The sequence below is a fragment of the Bufo bufo genome, chromosome 1, assembly GCF_905171765.1.
Source record: "Bufo bufo chromosome 1, aBufBuf1.1, whole genome shotgun sequence".
In the NCBI taxonomy this organism is placed as follows: Eukaryota; Metazoa; Chordata; class Amphibia; order Anura; family Bufonidae; genus Bufo; species Bufo bufo.
This window is the reverse complement of record NC_053389.1, coordinates 785,489,395-785,505,028: the sequence shown is the minus strand read 5'-3', so window position 1 is coordinate 785,505,028 and position 15,634 is coordinate 785,489,395. Positions and strand designations below refer to the sequence as shown.

Here is a 15,634-nt window from a genome sequence, read left to right as displayed (position 1 = left end):
CCCAGAACCACAGCAATTTGTCTTCTGTCTAAGGCCTCACACACGTTTGGATCCACGTTTTAGCGGATTGGATGCAGAACCGTTTATTTCAATGGATCCGCAAAAAAAAAAATGTGCCCCCAGAATTAATAAATACCCTCATTAGTGCCTCCCAGTAATATCAAGCATGTACATTTGTAGTTTATATGTAGCAATATATTGTTGATGTACTTTTTATGCTGGGCTGTGGGAAGAAGGGATGCCCTGTGCCTGAGTGCGGCGTCCCACACTGTCACTTACCCTTCACCCGGCGCTGCTGTCTTCGGTCCTCTGGCGGTGATCAGCTGGGCGGCTATGTTGAATCCAGTCGGCGGCGTGTCTCGTGTTGGCAAGGACGCCGGGGGGCGTGGTTCGCGCGTCTGGATGGTGACGTAAGCTGTCACGTGATCGCGATTATTCTCCCGGCTTGTTCTAAATGGTCCCGGCTTATTCTGAGTGATCCTCTTGCTTTGTTTCGAATAATGGGTATTCTGACAATCCTCTGCTCCTTAAACGCGTTTCGGGAGGATGTTACTCTTTTAAAACGAGACTATCCTATATATGGGGAAATAAGGAGAAAGACGCACTATTTTATCCTCCATTTAGCCTCCACCTTGAGGCTACTATTTTATGAAAAGACTGCTCTATATATAACTATATAAATAAGGACAATTATCCTCTATTTTTCACTTCCTTCATTTTTACTAGCGCATCATTTTCCTTTTTTTATTAGCGCATCATCTATATTTTATTTTCAATTACCAGCTGGTAACTATTCACCAACTCACTTCTACATTTTATTACTGTGATCTATTAAAAAGACATTTAGCAGAATACAACTTTTCATTTTATTGTAACATTATTTTAAATATATTATACACTCCACATTTACCATATATACAAATAAATTAATAGTTTGACCCAAATTAGAGTGTGCCTGCTTATCAATCTTCTTTTCAGTTTTTTATGTTCATTACATTTTCCTCTTCAGTACTTCCCCCTTTTGTTTATCCTTCTGGTCCACTTTCTCCCTCAGGGCCAGCATAGTCATCTCATAGTGAAGCAGATTATGGCTTCATCTCTGTCTGTATCATCAGCCTCCCACCTAGACCCCAGGCCCCCAGACTTTGATCCGCTCCTTCAAACTCACATTCAACCAAAAAACACCTCTCGTATCCGCCATACCGCACCTGTCACCGCCAGTTCTGTGAGAAAGTCTGACAGACGTTCTTCTCTACCTCTTGTATGACGTTCTTTGTTTTGGTTTCACTTTGTCATCTCCTTTCCTTCTGCCAGGTGTCACTTATTTAGACTAATCGTCTCCCTTTATATTCCCTCCCATACTGCCTCACTTTGCGGTTTATACTACTCCCTGGATGAAGTGTTCACTGCTGGAGGCTGCTGCTGCTGTTTGCTCAGATAAGTCTTTTCCTTTATTGTGTTTCCTTGCTGGCTTGATTCTAGGTGACCCTGACTCCGTCCGTATTAAGTGCAGAGAGCTGGTGGTCGTGTCCCCTCACTATTATAGGGTTTTCAGGTGTGACACAGTCTTAGGTATGTGGGCATGCAATCGTCTACCATTAAGACCCTTGCATGTGCATAGCAGTCAGGGAGAGCTCTTAGGGTTTTTAATAGGGCTCACCTATTTGCTCTTTAGTTTGGGATCAAGCCAGTCGGCCGTTTCTTTATAAGTTCCAGCTATCTGCAACTTCACCCGTGACCACACCACTGACACCTCTAAAACAGTACTCCAGGCCCTGGGCATTCTCTACCTCAATTACATGAATAATTGTATGGAAGTGGGGTGTGCAGATGGGACAGTGTTTTCTGCCATGGGGTGTAATATGAGAAGCTTTCTACGTCAGTCCTGTGGCACTTTCTGAGGATTTGTATCACTTTGTTGCCTAAATTAAAGGAAATGTGTAACTTATTAGATTTACATTTGTGGAAGTGAAATAGTGGGTTTCATATTTTTAAAAAATGTTTTAGCTATTTATATTTTAGCTTTTAAAAACTTTCCTTGGGACTGCCATATTGGAAACACCCACTTCTCATCTGTCCTGTATAGACGGTGCAGGAGGGTGTGTGCGCTTTATAGCTGCCTGCAGCTAAGTCAGCCGACCCTCCCTCCCCATAAAAAATAATGCTTGGCTCGGTTGAGTGTGCTTAGGTTCTGGGTAGCCAAAGTGGAGTAAGATGTTGCTCTAGTGGTAGCTTAAATCCGGAAAGCAAAAGGATCACACATGTAGAACTTCAACAGCCTGATTTATTTTTCCTCCAACATCTGCTGTTGGGGAAGAGTTGGCCAACATACTGTACATGTAATGTGTATGGCCTGCTTATGGCAGCTGAATTCAATGGGCGTTTATTGATGGAGAAATGTTATAGATTATTGCATTCTCCAGGAAATTATGAATTACTGTTCCCTCCCCAGGGAGTAAAAAGGGAGCTGCATGCTGAGTTTGATCTGTTTGTATACTGTTTCTATCCTGCCATATGTAGACTTCTAATATGCAGTAAAGCTGCCTTTAACTCACCTTCTCTCTAGTTATAACGAGATGACTCTGCTCACTTTGACCTAATCCATACAGCAAAGCTGACAAGTGAGCTACAGAAAACAAGAAATGTCAGAGTATGGTGACTGCTCTTGTGGCTAGTGTGAAAACATTAATATTTCAAGGTTTTTATTTTACACGAAGTCACATAAAAACAATCACAGAAATGTAAACTAATAAACCTGATTGAAATTATGTCATTTTCTGGTGATACATTCTACTTAATGAACGTTCACACAATCTACAATTAAAACATCCTTAGTAATTACAGGCAAAATAAAAAAAAAGTCTTGGCTTATTTCTTATAATGTTTTTTTTCCTATTGCAGTTTCAAACGTGGCATCCGGAAATGGCAGGCATTATAGATCTTTTAGGGTTTGTCACCTCATTTTGTTTAATGGGTTATCGGACATAAAAAATATGCAAACGCAAATATATGTGCCTAATCCTGATGCCTCAATAGTTCAGAAGTAATTATCTTGCCAACTCTGTGCAACACAGTTGTATTTGTGCTGCCAGGGCTTGCCAAGGGCGGCATTAACAATTGCAGGCATTAGGGGGACGGGGCCACCACATTTACAATAATTTACTCCAGAAAGTAAGAGTAATTTATGAAACCTACAGCAGCTTCTAGCATATGTGTATTTCAATTTCGGGTGCTGAGACAGCAGAAGAAATGTACTATTATGCATGGCCCTCTCGATAAATATACGACATCTTACTCCACTGGACCTTACTAAGACTGTTGTATGAAACACCACAGCTCTATCTGGGCTCTGCTGTTCTGGTTCTGACTGGGAGCCGAGCTGCAGCAACCTGGCATGGCCACTACACAGTGAACATAGCCGTGCCTTCAGCTCCGTCTTCTATGTAATCTCAGGCGCCGGTGACTGCTGAGAACAGCTCACTGGTGGGACTGCCTGGTTCTAGATCCCTTCAATCTGATATTGATGACCTATCCCATGGATAGTTCACTAATATCTATAGAGCTCAGAGTATCAGTCCATAACCAGGCAGATTTGACTTCCATGGGTCCTGAAGTAGGATTCTGTCGAAACTGTAATTGTTACCATTTCCTGTTCTTCTCAAGGGCTTATATTTGATTCCAGGTGGAATTTGCCGTTAACCATGACAAAAATTTAGGAAGTCATTTATTAAGCTGAAATACGCCTAAATTAGGCGTATTTCAGGCTCAGATTTCAACTTCTTCCCGCTCACGCCAGGTCTAAAAAAGTGGACATGGTGTTGGCGGGGGAGAAGATGGTCTGGCAGGCCGTCTCAGTTACCATTTTCTTCACCTGTTTTAGGCGTAGAAAATGGTCTAAATGTAAGACAGCTTGGAAGCTGACTTACATTTAGAAGCGGCGGTGGATCCACCAAAGTTATGTAGAGACCGGTGCCCCTACATAACTACAGCGGATCCACTGCCAGGTTAGGTTTTTTTTAAGACCAGCATCTAAAACGCCGGTCTTAATAAATGTGCCCCTTAGTTTGTTCTTAGTCAAAATATGTTGTTAGTGGTCCTCACCAATGAACTGCATTAACGGCTGTGTTGATACATGCATTGTGGCTTCCATAGTGCTCAGCTAGGGTGTACAGTATAACACTGACCCCCAATGAACCCCCGATGACTTGTGATGAGTTCTGTTGTGTTCTGGCATGGTGTCCATTGTTTTGTCTGGAAAAATACTTATTTATACATCGCTATTTTTTCCCTTCAACTTTGGTAGAATCTGTAATAGAGACTCCCAAAAAAAGCCTCAGAAGCAGATGTGAATAGGGCTTTAGAAATCACGTCACACATTAGCAGTCATGAAACCTTAATTTAAAGTCTTTTTTTTATTCTTATAATACAGATTTGGTATAATCGTTCTAGCACCATATAAAACGTTTGTTTTATTTTATAAAAAAAAAAATAACCAAAACATTTTTGCATTTTGTTCAGTAATTAGTAACAACATGTTTAATCGTGGAACAAGATAAGACAGTGGTCTGTGGTCTATTCAGTACGAGGCAGCAGAGTCAATCACAGTACTAGCTTTCAGGATCACGTGATTTAGCGACAACTCATTCAAAACCGGCATCCTCTTAAAAGGGAAACAATCAGTATTTTGGTTCAACTTTTTCATTAATTTTTTTCTAAAATGAGCGCAGTAGTTCAGTACATCTACAGTACCTAAAGATGTTTGATATCGAAGTAAAAGTCAACCATGCACAGCCACATCAGATAGGGTAAACAGATATCTCTATCAATTATCTGAAGTTAAGATGTTGGTGTTTCTGAGCCTTTGTACGGCCACTATGGATACCCCACTACTGTCCCAATATTTGTGGGGGCTTTATGGGTCATGGGAGAATCATCCTCAGTATGGGTCATCATTATCTAATTGGTGGGGTACAACACCCGGCACCCCTGCTGATCAGCTGTTTGAAGAGGCTGTGGCACTCCGGTGAGTGCCACTGCCTCCTAACAGGTTACCAAGGTCAGTGCCATCTGTTGGAAGTGGATGAGCTTGGTATTGTGGCTAAACCCCATTCACTTGAATAGGATCCATGAACATGAAGTCACTGGCCTAAAAGAGGCTGTGGCACCCACCAGAGCGTTGCAGCCTGTTGAGACAGCTGATCTGCAAGGGTGCCAGAAGTTGGACCCTACTGATTAGACACTGATGACCTATCCTGGGCATAGGTCATCGTTATTAAACTTTTAATGGCCTGTACTCAATGGCTTTCCCCAAGTCACCAAAGATCGAGGACTATGGACAGCAGATGGTGACTGCACTTTGTACATAGAACTTACTGATCCTGGTTGCTAACACAAGTCTACTCAATATACATTTTGAGAAAGAAGCCCATTTAGCATTTTTTTAAGTAGTGAGATCTATATCATGAAGTATCTCAGTAGACAATGCTGGAGTCCATAATGTATCCTCAGATGTCTTCTTAAAATGAATATGGTAGGCGTAGTTCTCTTACATAAAGCTAGAATTCTGTTTCTATAGAGCACCATTAAAGGGGACAGAACTTGTAAGCAATATCTTGCTTGCCCATAGGTCCTGTCTCTCCATTAGTTACATATATTGCATTCGTTCACAAACTGCTTCATAAATAAATTGTTATATATGAGTGGATACCCACTCATCATTTTATAGATCACACATATAGTTTTGGAACTTAAAGCCAACAGTTCACTGAGGTGGACACCTTGGCTTGAGGTCACCACGTCTGATTTCATAGGAATCAACTTTAGGAATACTGATGTATCCATACAATGGCTGCCCGTTTTTGTTATGTTGGTAATTAATACACTTGAAATTATTTTAGAAAAAGTCTTAACTCTTTTCCAGGACTGGCTTCTAACCTCCATCAGTAATGTTTATTGCATACATGCTAACTTTACTTGTAGTATTCAGATCTTTACTGAACAGATGAGTGAAATACATGCTGATTTAATGCATAGAATATTAGGTAGAGAAACACATAATTCTCTTCTACTTTGCTTTTTATCTTTAGACATTTTTTATTATACCTTGGTGGCCAACATTTTGTCCTGCTCGTCTACTACGTCGCCTTCAATTTTGAACTAAAGTTATTTTTAAATGTCCTGTAGGCAAGCCTCACATGAGACATGTGATACTGTGAGACCCTTTTGAAACCATCACCCAAATTTGCAGTAGAATTTGTCTTCTGGAGGGTGGCCTTCTCAAAGAAGAAAGCAATTATACTATTAAAAATGTAGATTAAGGCTTGTCTTTTCAAAGAGGTGGTCTTTGGAGAAGTTTATTGTTCATATTAAGTGAGTCCATTAAAGCACCATTTTACCCACATAGTTTGGGCAGTGATACCTAACCTTAACCAAACAAGGTCTTGTCTATAGATTGAGCACCAAATGACCCCTTTTGTGCAAACTGGTTAAGGGAGTGACTGGTGATGTTGCTAGGTCTAGAACATACCAAGTACCTCTGTGCATCCAATTTATCCATCTTTTGCTTTACCCTAATACACAGAGCTCATCTTTGAAGGCTAATATGGGGTTCAAAAACTATACACAAAATATACAGTACATTTATGTCAATATGGTTAGTGACACCAGTTCCTCGCATGGTGAGTCTCAAAAGCAATCTCTTGTACGTGAGGTAGATATCACTAACCTATTAAACCTTTTGCAGATTTGGGATCTCAAATTAGATATACAATGCATATTAAAGGTTATAACATAAAATTCTCATGGTCAGATTGGAAGGAGGAATTGTTCAGTGTATGACTGATGGTTGAAGATGATGGAATCACTTTATTGCAACCAGTTCTGTGACTGGGGCATCAAAAGAAACATCCTGATTGGATGATTATACTCCAGTGCAAAACCCAGGAGTGCTTCTGATGTTTGGGGAGACACAATCCTGTAACGTGAGCAGAAGTAATCACATATACCCAAAGATGACTGAAGTACTGTACAGTGACCACTGTGCCGCAGACTTTTTCCACTTTAAAATATGGTGGTCTGTAGTCCATCAAGATCTTTGGAGCCATAATTATCCCCATACTGTAACCCTACAAGGGTGAGCCCTCACTGGAAACACACATCTAGAATCCCCTGCAGTTAACATATCAAAAATATATAACAAAAATTTAACAAAAACACATGGGTGAATCTTTGTGATTGATGACCAATAGAAGTTTCCTAGTTCATTGGCCATGAAACTCAGTTTCCTTTTTCTGGAAGAGCAGAATGATCTGGGCGTCTTTAATTTGTGTATTTCTTTAGCCGTTGAAGCAGACTGGCCCCAGCTCAAAGCCAAACTTCTGACTGCTTTCTCCAAAGTCACTCACAGCAATGTCCCTGAGGGGTAGATGTTCTACCTTATAGGTGTTGATCTCAAGCACCGTTCGCTCTACACCCTTACGATACTGTAATAACAAGATAAAACAAAAGATATGAGTCTTGATTTCTGTGTTGACTGTTGAACATCTTTCTTATGGTTTGCAATATAAATTAGTAATGAATCCTAGAGACAAACTCAACTAATGGTCCAGTTGGGCAAAAAGAAATATGGCCCCATGACTTGATTTCAGAAGGACACTGTGAGTTATGGCCATCATCAAGCTAATGCATGGATCGTTTCAAAGGGCTTGTTTAATAAGAGACAACCCCTTTCAAAAATCCACCACTAGAGGGGTAAAAAAGTAACTCTGACACCCTGGTAGGAAGCCAGGGAAATCAAAGTTTCTGCATGAGAAGTATATCATTACACGACAGCCATTCAGTTGTAATTCAAGAAAGGCTTATAATGTAGAACAGGAGCAACACAGAGTGGCTTTCCATTCTGGTTTAGAGAGGGGTCTCCAGTGGTGGATTCCCTCTATAGTGTGTATATAATACATAATAGATTTTTTTTTTTTTCATGAGACCATCCTTTAAATGAGTTCTCCAGGTTCAGGGCTGAATCTGGATATAAGCTTTTTTATGAGAGGAGCATTGGAGCGTTTCCTTGCTCCAATGCTCCACCTTGCCTTTCGCTGCATCGTGAAGTGCAAGGTCTGTATGTTTACTGCCCATAACGTAAGGGGCTTCATATCACTATGCTAGGCAGAGACTTCCGCCTAACACTGAGCCTGGTGACGTCACTGGCACAAATGGGTGGTCTATAGCGCTGCCCTAGGCTGTTTTGGAGGTGGGTACAATGCAAACAGCCTATGGCTGTTTAGTCCATGATGTCAAAATAGGCTTAACAGATTAAGATGAAATATAGCCCTATAACTTTTGATTTCCAGAAGTTATGACCAAACTTGAATTTGTATGGATCATTTTAAGTTCCTGAGAACTGGTTTATTGCTTTCATTTAGAGAATCAAAATAAGAGTCTTGCAGGTTTGATACCTTTTAATGGCTAACAAAAATAGAAGTAATGAAGGCATAAGAGACCTAAGTTGTTGCTTGCTATGTATTATTGCTTCTACGTTTGTTAGCCAGTACAAGGCATAGCCTTGGTCACTGCCGGGTCCCGTTTTAGTCAACAAGGTCTGGCAGTGCTACGGCCATTTCAGGCTATGCCGGATAGACTAAACTTTTAATGGTGTTGTGAAATGCTTTTAATTGTGGTGTGAAACTGTCACCGCCAGCTCTGTGAGAAGGTCTGGCAGACGTTCTTCTGTACCTGTTGTATGATGTTCTTTGTTTTGGTTTCACTTTCTCATCTCCTTTCCTTCTCCCAGCTGTCATCTATTTGCACTGATTGTCTCCCTTTATATTCCCTCCCATACTGCCTCACTTTGCGGTTTATACTTCTTCCTGGATGAGTTGTTCACTGCTGGATGTTCCTTCTCCTGATTCCTCAGATAAGTCTGTTTCCTTTATTTGTGTTTCTTGCTCGCTTGATTGTAGGTGACCCTGACTCCGTCCGTATTAAGTGCAGGGAGCCGGTGGTCGTGTCCCCTCACTATTATAGGCTTTTCAGGTGTCACATAGTATAAGGTACGAGGGCATGCAATCGTCTACCATAAAGATCTTTGCATGGGCATAGCAGTCAGGGAGAGCTCCAGGGGTTTTATAGGGCTCACCCATATGCTCCTTAGTTTGGGATCAAGCCAGTCGGATGTTTATTTATAAGTTCCAGCTTTCTGCAACACCATCCGTGACAGAAACTAGCCTTATTTTCTTTCATTTAGGCTGCATTCACACGAATGGCTATTAAAAACAGACACCCTGTCAGCTTTTCATGGCCATTCGGCTTTCATGTGTGCATCTACAGGTGAAACTCGAAAAATGTGAATATCATGCAAAAGTTCATTTATTTCAGTAATGCAACTTAAAATTAGAATATTGTGAAAAGGTTCAATATTCTAGGCTCAAAGTGTCACACTCTAGTCAGCTAATTAATCCACACACCCTGAGCAAGGGGTACCTGAGATCGTGACTTTGGGGTTTTCATAAGCTGTAAGTCATAATAATCCAAATTATAACAAATAAAGGCTTGAAAGATCTCACTTTGCATGTAATGAGTCTATCTCATATGTGAGTTTCACCTTTTAAGTTGCATTACTGAAATAAATCAACTTTGCATGATATTCAAATTTTTCGAGTTTCACCTGTACTTTCTGTCCGTTTGTCTGTTTTCAATGGCTGTTTTGCATGAAGACGGATGAATGTTTTTTTTTTTTATTTTGGAACATCTGAACCTCTGCGGTGCCTCAATATATATTATACACCCCACAGTGCCCCAGTACAAATAATAGATCCATATTGCGCCCAGTATCTATAATCCCCCCGTAGTTCCCCCAGTATCTATAACCCCCCCGTATTGCCCCCAGTATCTATAATCCCCCCGTAGTTCCCCCAGTATCTATAACCCCCCCTGTATTGCCCCCAGTATCTATAATCCCCGCCGTAGTGCCCCCAGTATCTATAATCCCCCCGTAGTGCCCCCAGTGTCTATAATGCCCCCCCCATTGTGACTCCAGTATTTAAAAGGCCCCCCACAGTGACACCTGTATATAAAATGCCCCAAACAGAGCTCTCCAGTATAAATATTGCTCCAATATTGCCCTCCATTCTGCTGGGTCAACAAAAAAAAATACCTCATCCACTTGAACACGAGGGAACACTCGCTCTGTACTAAAGGTAGCAGGACCTGACATTCCCAGAGTCGTGATGTCACGCTGCTGGGAGCCTCAAGTCCTTCTCCCTCCAGTGCAGACCGAGTGTTCCCTCACGGTTAAGTGGATGAGTTATTTTATTACATTATTTTCAACTCCTGAAAAGCACTTTTACCCGTTTTAATGGCCATTAGACTGGTGCACTCGTTTCTAAATACCCATTAAAAACGGGCGCATGATTGCAATGGGGTCCATGTGAATAGCCTCTTAGACTTCTACTGATTCTGAAAACGGCCATGTGATGGCGTTACAAAAATGACCATTACATGGCTAGTTTTCCCGTTCGTGTGAATGTAGCCTTATTGAGAGCAATAAACCAGTTTTCTACTGCCTAACACAGGACCAGACTATTTTTCAAACTTCTTGAGAGAAATATCAGCAGTATATGTAGCTGTAAAAAAAAAGTTTTTTGTTGTTTCAACCCCATACAAGTCTTTACATACAGCCTTTTTTTTTAGGTAAAATTTACGATTTATTAATTTTTGTACTGTCTATATGATCTGCATAACTTGCTGTTTTTGGATTCCAATACTCACTTGACACCCATCATATAAGGCTTTTAGCTGTGGAGTACGGCTGTGGGAGAGCGTCTCCTCATTGTCTGCCCTCAGCTTTATCGACCGGTCATGATTTCCCTTTGTCATATCAAACCATCCCACAGACTGCTGACAACTATAGACAAAGTTTTGATGGCCCACAGCACTCAGTAGTTTGAGGAACGTCATCTGGACAACGTGGACGGGATTACCATCTGCATCAATGTACTGGAACTGTGGGAATCGTATAAAAAAAAAAAAGATGCAATGTGACAAAAATGTTGTAATTGATATGTATATTGTAAAGTCTGTGAAAGCATTCTGAAATATATTGTAAAGTCTGTATATTGTAAAGTCTGTGAAAGCATTCTGCAATAGGAATCACTTACCTTCTTTCCTTTTTTAAAAGTGCTGTACCAACCCCCTGGGGTTTCCTTATTCCAAGCTGCAACTTTTACCTGGTGAGAAATGAACAAAAATCAGATTGAGGTTAAACAAATTTTTATGTTGGGTGTCAAGGACACGAAACCAAGGAAAACAACAAAGGGGACATTATAGTCTAAATTCAGATATGTTCACATGTTACAGAGCAGGAGGAGCTGAGCAGATTGATCAATAGTTTTGTAGAAAAACATTCAGTATAACTTGTGATTTATGCTTTTAAAAGAAATGTGTCATCAGAAAATGTCCTATTGCTTAAATCACATTTTTATGTTTAACATATTTTTTAAGAATTTTTGGTGATATTTTTAATTTTCCATGTCAATGTCTATATTTAACCACTTACCGCTACTGTAACGCCGAAAGGCGTCATCTCTGCGGCTCCCCCAGGCTACGCTAACGCCGATTGGCGTCATCTCGCGTGAGCCGAGATTTCCTGTGAACGCGCGCACACAGGAGCGCGCGTTCACAGGAACGCATAGTGCACAAGTTCTTCTGCAGCCTGCCGGCCGCGATCATTCGCTGGCAGGCTGTAGATTTTTGAATGGACGAATGAAATGCTTTTATCAGACGCTATTTTGAAAATAGCGTCTGATATAAGTGCTGCCTGGTCCTCTGGTGGTCCCTTTCGCTTGGATCAACCACCAGAGGACACAGGCAGCTCAGTAAGTAGCACCAAATCACCACACTACACATTAGACATTACCCTGTCATTTATTTAACCCCTTATTTAGCACCTGATCGCCCATATTAGACTCCCTGATCACCCTGATCACCCCCTTGTCCACCCCCTGTCACTGATCACCCCCCCTGTAAGGGTCCCTTATCACCGCCAGTTAGTTAGCCACTTGTTAGGTAGTTTAGCGCCCACCGCACCGCACCGCAGTCACCGATTAGTCGCTGATTAGCGTCATCGCTGTCGCTAATCAGCACTAGTACTATATAGTATCTGTAAGTGATCAATACTGATCGCAATCAGATACATATAAGTACATTAGGGTCACCTTAGGTTCTACAAAAAACGCAGTGTTCGCCCGATCAGGCCTGATCTTGTGCGCACACTTGCGTTCAGTCCGCCCCACCGCAGTGACAGAATTTTTTTTTTCTGATCACTGCAAAAACACCGTAAAATCGCTGCGCCGCTATAAAGATCACTTTTGAGCTTTTTGGATCTTTATTAGCGGTCGCAGCTTTACTTCGCAAGCACTCCTTTTTGCTAGGTAGGTTTGCTCTTTTTCCTGGGTAGTCTCAGAGGAATACCCCCTAAATTTAGTGAACCCAAAATGTCAAACAAGGGGTATTCCGCTGAAGAGGCCTACAGGATTCTGGCCCTGATGGATGAAAGCGATGGGGACGACTCACCCGCTGAATCCAGTGGTTCAGAATATGAACCTGTAGACAGCAGTGGCACTCTAACCGCTAGTGAGGATGACGAGGTAGAGGTCCCTGCTACGGCCAGACGTACCCGATCCCATGTCAGGGTTCTGCCTACCCTGCATGATGAGCCTCATTTGCAGCAGAGTGGTGCTAGCGCTGATCTTGTTTATGGTGCGGCATACACCAGCAACGCAGCACATCCTGGACCTTCTACCAGCACTGCCGTATTCCCTGGTGAAGTGGCGAGCACCAGAAGGGCAGTTCCAGCTGGTACGGTGGCACGTGCAGTAACTCCCCTGTCGCAGCCACCGCGTTCACAGGCCCGTAGAACCCTTAGTCTCCCAGAGGTGCTGGCAAATCCCAATTGGCACTCCCCTGCTTCCGCCGCACCCGTATTGCCCCCTTTCACCGCCCAGTCTGGAGTTCGCGTGGAGACGGCTCATTTAGGATCGGCCCTTCAGTTTTTTGAGCTGTTCTTCACCGCGGATCTCCATGACCTAGTTGTGGCAGAAACCAACCGCTACGCCACACAGTTTATTACCGCCAATCCGGAAAGCTTCTATGCCCAGCCTTTCCGGTGGAAACCAGTCACCGTTTCAGAGTTAAAAAATTTTTTGGGCCTTCTCCTCAGCATGGGTCTAACAAAAAAAAATGTATTGCGGTCATATTGGTCTAAAGACCCAATACATTACATGCCCATGTTCTCTGCTGCAATGTCTAGGGCACGTTTTGAGGCCATCATGCGCTTTATGCATTTTACGGACAATAGCACCTGTCATCCAAGAGGCCACCCTGCTTATGACCGGCTCCATAAAATTCGGCCCCTCATAGACCATTTGTCATCCAGATTTGCAGATGCGTATACCCCTAATCAAAACATCTGCATAGACGAGTCCCTAGTACATTTTACCGGGCGCCTTGGCATAAAACAGTACATCCCCAGCAAGCGCGCCCGTTATGGGGTCAAACTGTATAAGCTCTGTGAAAGGGCCCCAGGCTATACATATCGTTTTAGGGTCTATGAGGGAAAAGACTCAAAACTGGAGCCGGTCGGATGTCCTGACTACCTGGGGAGCAGTGGCAAGATTGTTTGGGACTTGGTGTCACCCTTACTCCACAAGGGGTACCACTTATACGTGGACAATTTTTACTCAAGCGTGGCCCTCTTTCGGCACTTACATCTAGTCGGAATTCAATGCTGTGGCACCGCGCGACCTAGTCGCCGGGGCTTCCCCCAACGGCTCGTTAGTACCCGACTTGCACGGGGGGAGAGGGCTGCCTTGTGTGACCAAGAACTGCTCGCGGTGAAGTGGAGGGACAAGAGGGACGTTTACCTTCTGTCCACCATTCACGCAGACACGACTGTCCAAATTGAACGGGCAACTGGAGTCATTGTGAAACCCCTCTCTGTCCATGACTATAACCTTCACATGGGAGGGGTGGACTTCAATGACCAGATGTTGGCTCCCTATTTAGTTTCCCGACGCACCAGACGCTGGTATAAAAAGGTGTCTGTATATTTAATTCAATTGGCGATGTATAATAGTTTTGTTCTCTACAGTAAGGCTGGGAGAACGGGATCCTTCCTAAAATTCCAGGAAGAGATCATTTCGGAACTCCTGTATCCAGGAGGGTCCGTGCCCCAAGGCCCTGATGTAGTGAGCCGGCTACATGGCAGACACTTCCCGTCTGTCTATCCTGGTACCCCAACTCAACGTTCCCCAAGAAAAAGATGTCGTGTCTGCAGCAGGGCTGGAATAAGGCGTGACACCACCGTTTTTTGTCCTGACTGTCCTGACCAGCCTGCCCTATGCATAGGGGAGTGTTTCCGCAAGTTCCACACTCAGGTACACTATTAGTGTAGGGATCGCGTGACACAGGACAGGCACACAGGGCTATTAGGGCTCTTTCACACAGAGCTGCCACAAACCTCTCCTTTCACCTGGGACAAAGTGCATAATGTACTTCGCCACATCTCTGGGCGATTTGCGCTTTGCACATTGTCCCATGGGGAAGGAGAGGTTTGTCCTATAAAGGTAACAAAACAAAAAAAAAATCACCGGTAAGCAAAAAAGTTATTGTTCTGTTTCAAAAGTTTATAAAAGTTAATGTTCTCTAAAGTTAATGTTAATAAATTTATTGCGTTGCGGCCTGTTTTTTTTTGTTTTTTTTACCTTCTAGGTGGACCAAGCGATCGACTAGCTGCAGCACTGATGTGCATTCTGACAGAAGCATTGCGCTGCTGTCAGATTACACGCAAGTCGGTGTATGCGGCGCTGCAAGACGAGATTTCTCCTCTGCAGTAAAAGATACGTTTGCCGAGGCATATGAGCTGAGGAGGTGGCGGTGTTCATATACTTTGGCAAACACTTTGTATATATAAAAAAAATTAAAAAATCCCGGCAATGATTTATTTATCCACATCGATTGATGTGAATGGATAAATCTGGTTTGCCAGGGCATACGAGCTGAAGTGGGTATGGATGTTGGGCGGAGCTCCTATGTCCTGGCAGACGCCTTTCCCCTCCTTTTTCTTTTTTTGGCAGAGATTTTTCCATCCACATTGATCGATGCGAATGAAGAAATCTGTGCCGTTCATTTTTTCTTTCAGCCCAGAGGCTGAACGGAAAAAAAAAATCTCATTACCCGTATGCTCAATATAAGGAGAATAGCAGAAACTCCTAATGCTGGCCATACATGTAATGATTGCGGAGACCCTCAAATGCCAGGGCAGTACAAACACCCCACAAATGACCCCATTTTGGAAAGAAGACACCCCAAGGTATTCGCTGAGGGGCATATTGAGTCCAGGAAAGATTGAAATTTTTGTCCCAAGTTAGCGGAAAGGGAGACTTTGTGAGAAAAAACGAAAAAAATCAATTTCCGCTAACTTGTGCCAAAAAAAAAAAATTCTTTGAACTCACCATGCCCCTCATTGAATACCTTGGGGTGTCTTCTTTCCAAAATGGGGTCACATGTGGGGTATTTATACTGCCCTGGCATTTTAGGGGCCATAAAGCGTGAGAAGAAGTCTGGGATCCAAATGTCTAAAAAT

General features: G+C 42.7%; 1 protein-coding gene across 3 annotated transcripts in view; it reads right to left on the bottom strand.

The window, feature by feature from the left end:
• Window positions 1-3,013: 3,013 nt before the first annotated feature.
• Window positions 3,014-15,634, bottom strand: part of COL5A3 (collagen type V alpha 3 chain) — a 222,702-nt gene continuing 210,081 nt past the window's right edge. For 2 of the 3 annotated variants that reach the window (XM_040414912.1, XM_040414913.1), the window contains 3 exons: window positions 11,151-11,219; window positions 10,762-10,995; window positions 4,879-7,481 (listed from right to left, as the gene is read on the bottom strand). In XM_040414912.1, coding sequence (XP_040270846.1) covers window positions 7,335-7,481; window positions 10,762-10,995; window positions 11,151-11,219 — 450 coding nt within the window. In that variant the 3' untranslated portion in view covers window positions 4,879-7,334. Of the gene's footprint in view, window positions 3,029-4,878; window positions 7,482-10,761; window positions 10,996-11,150; window positions 11,220-15,634 lie in introns of those variants that run through there. The other variant, XR_005775675.1, reaches the window with a different exon arrangement.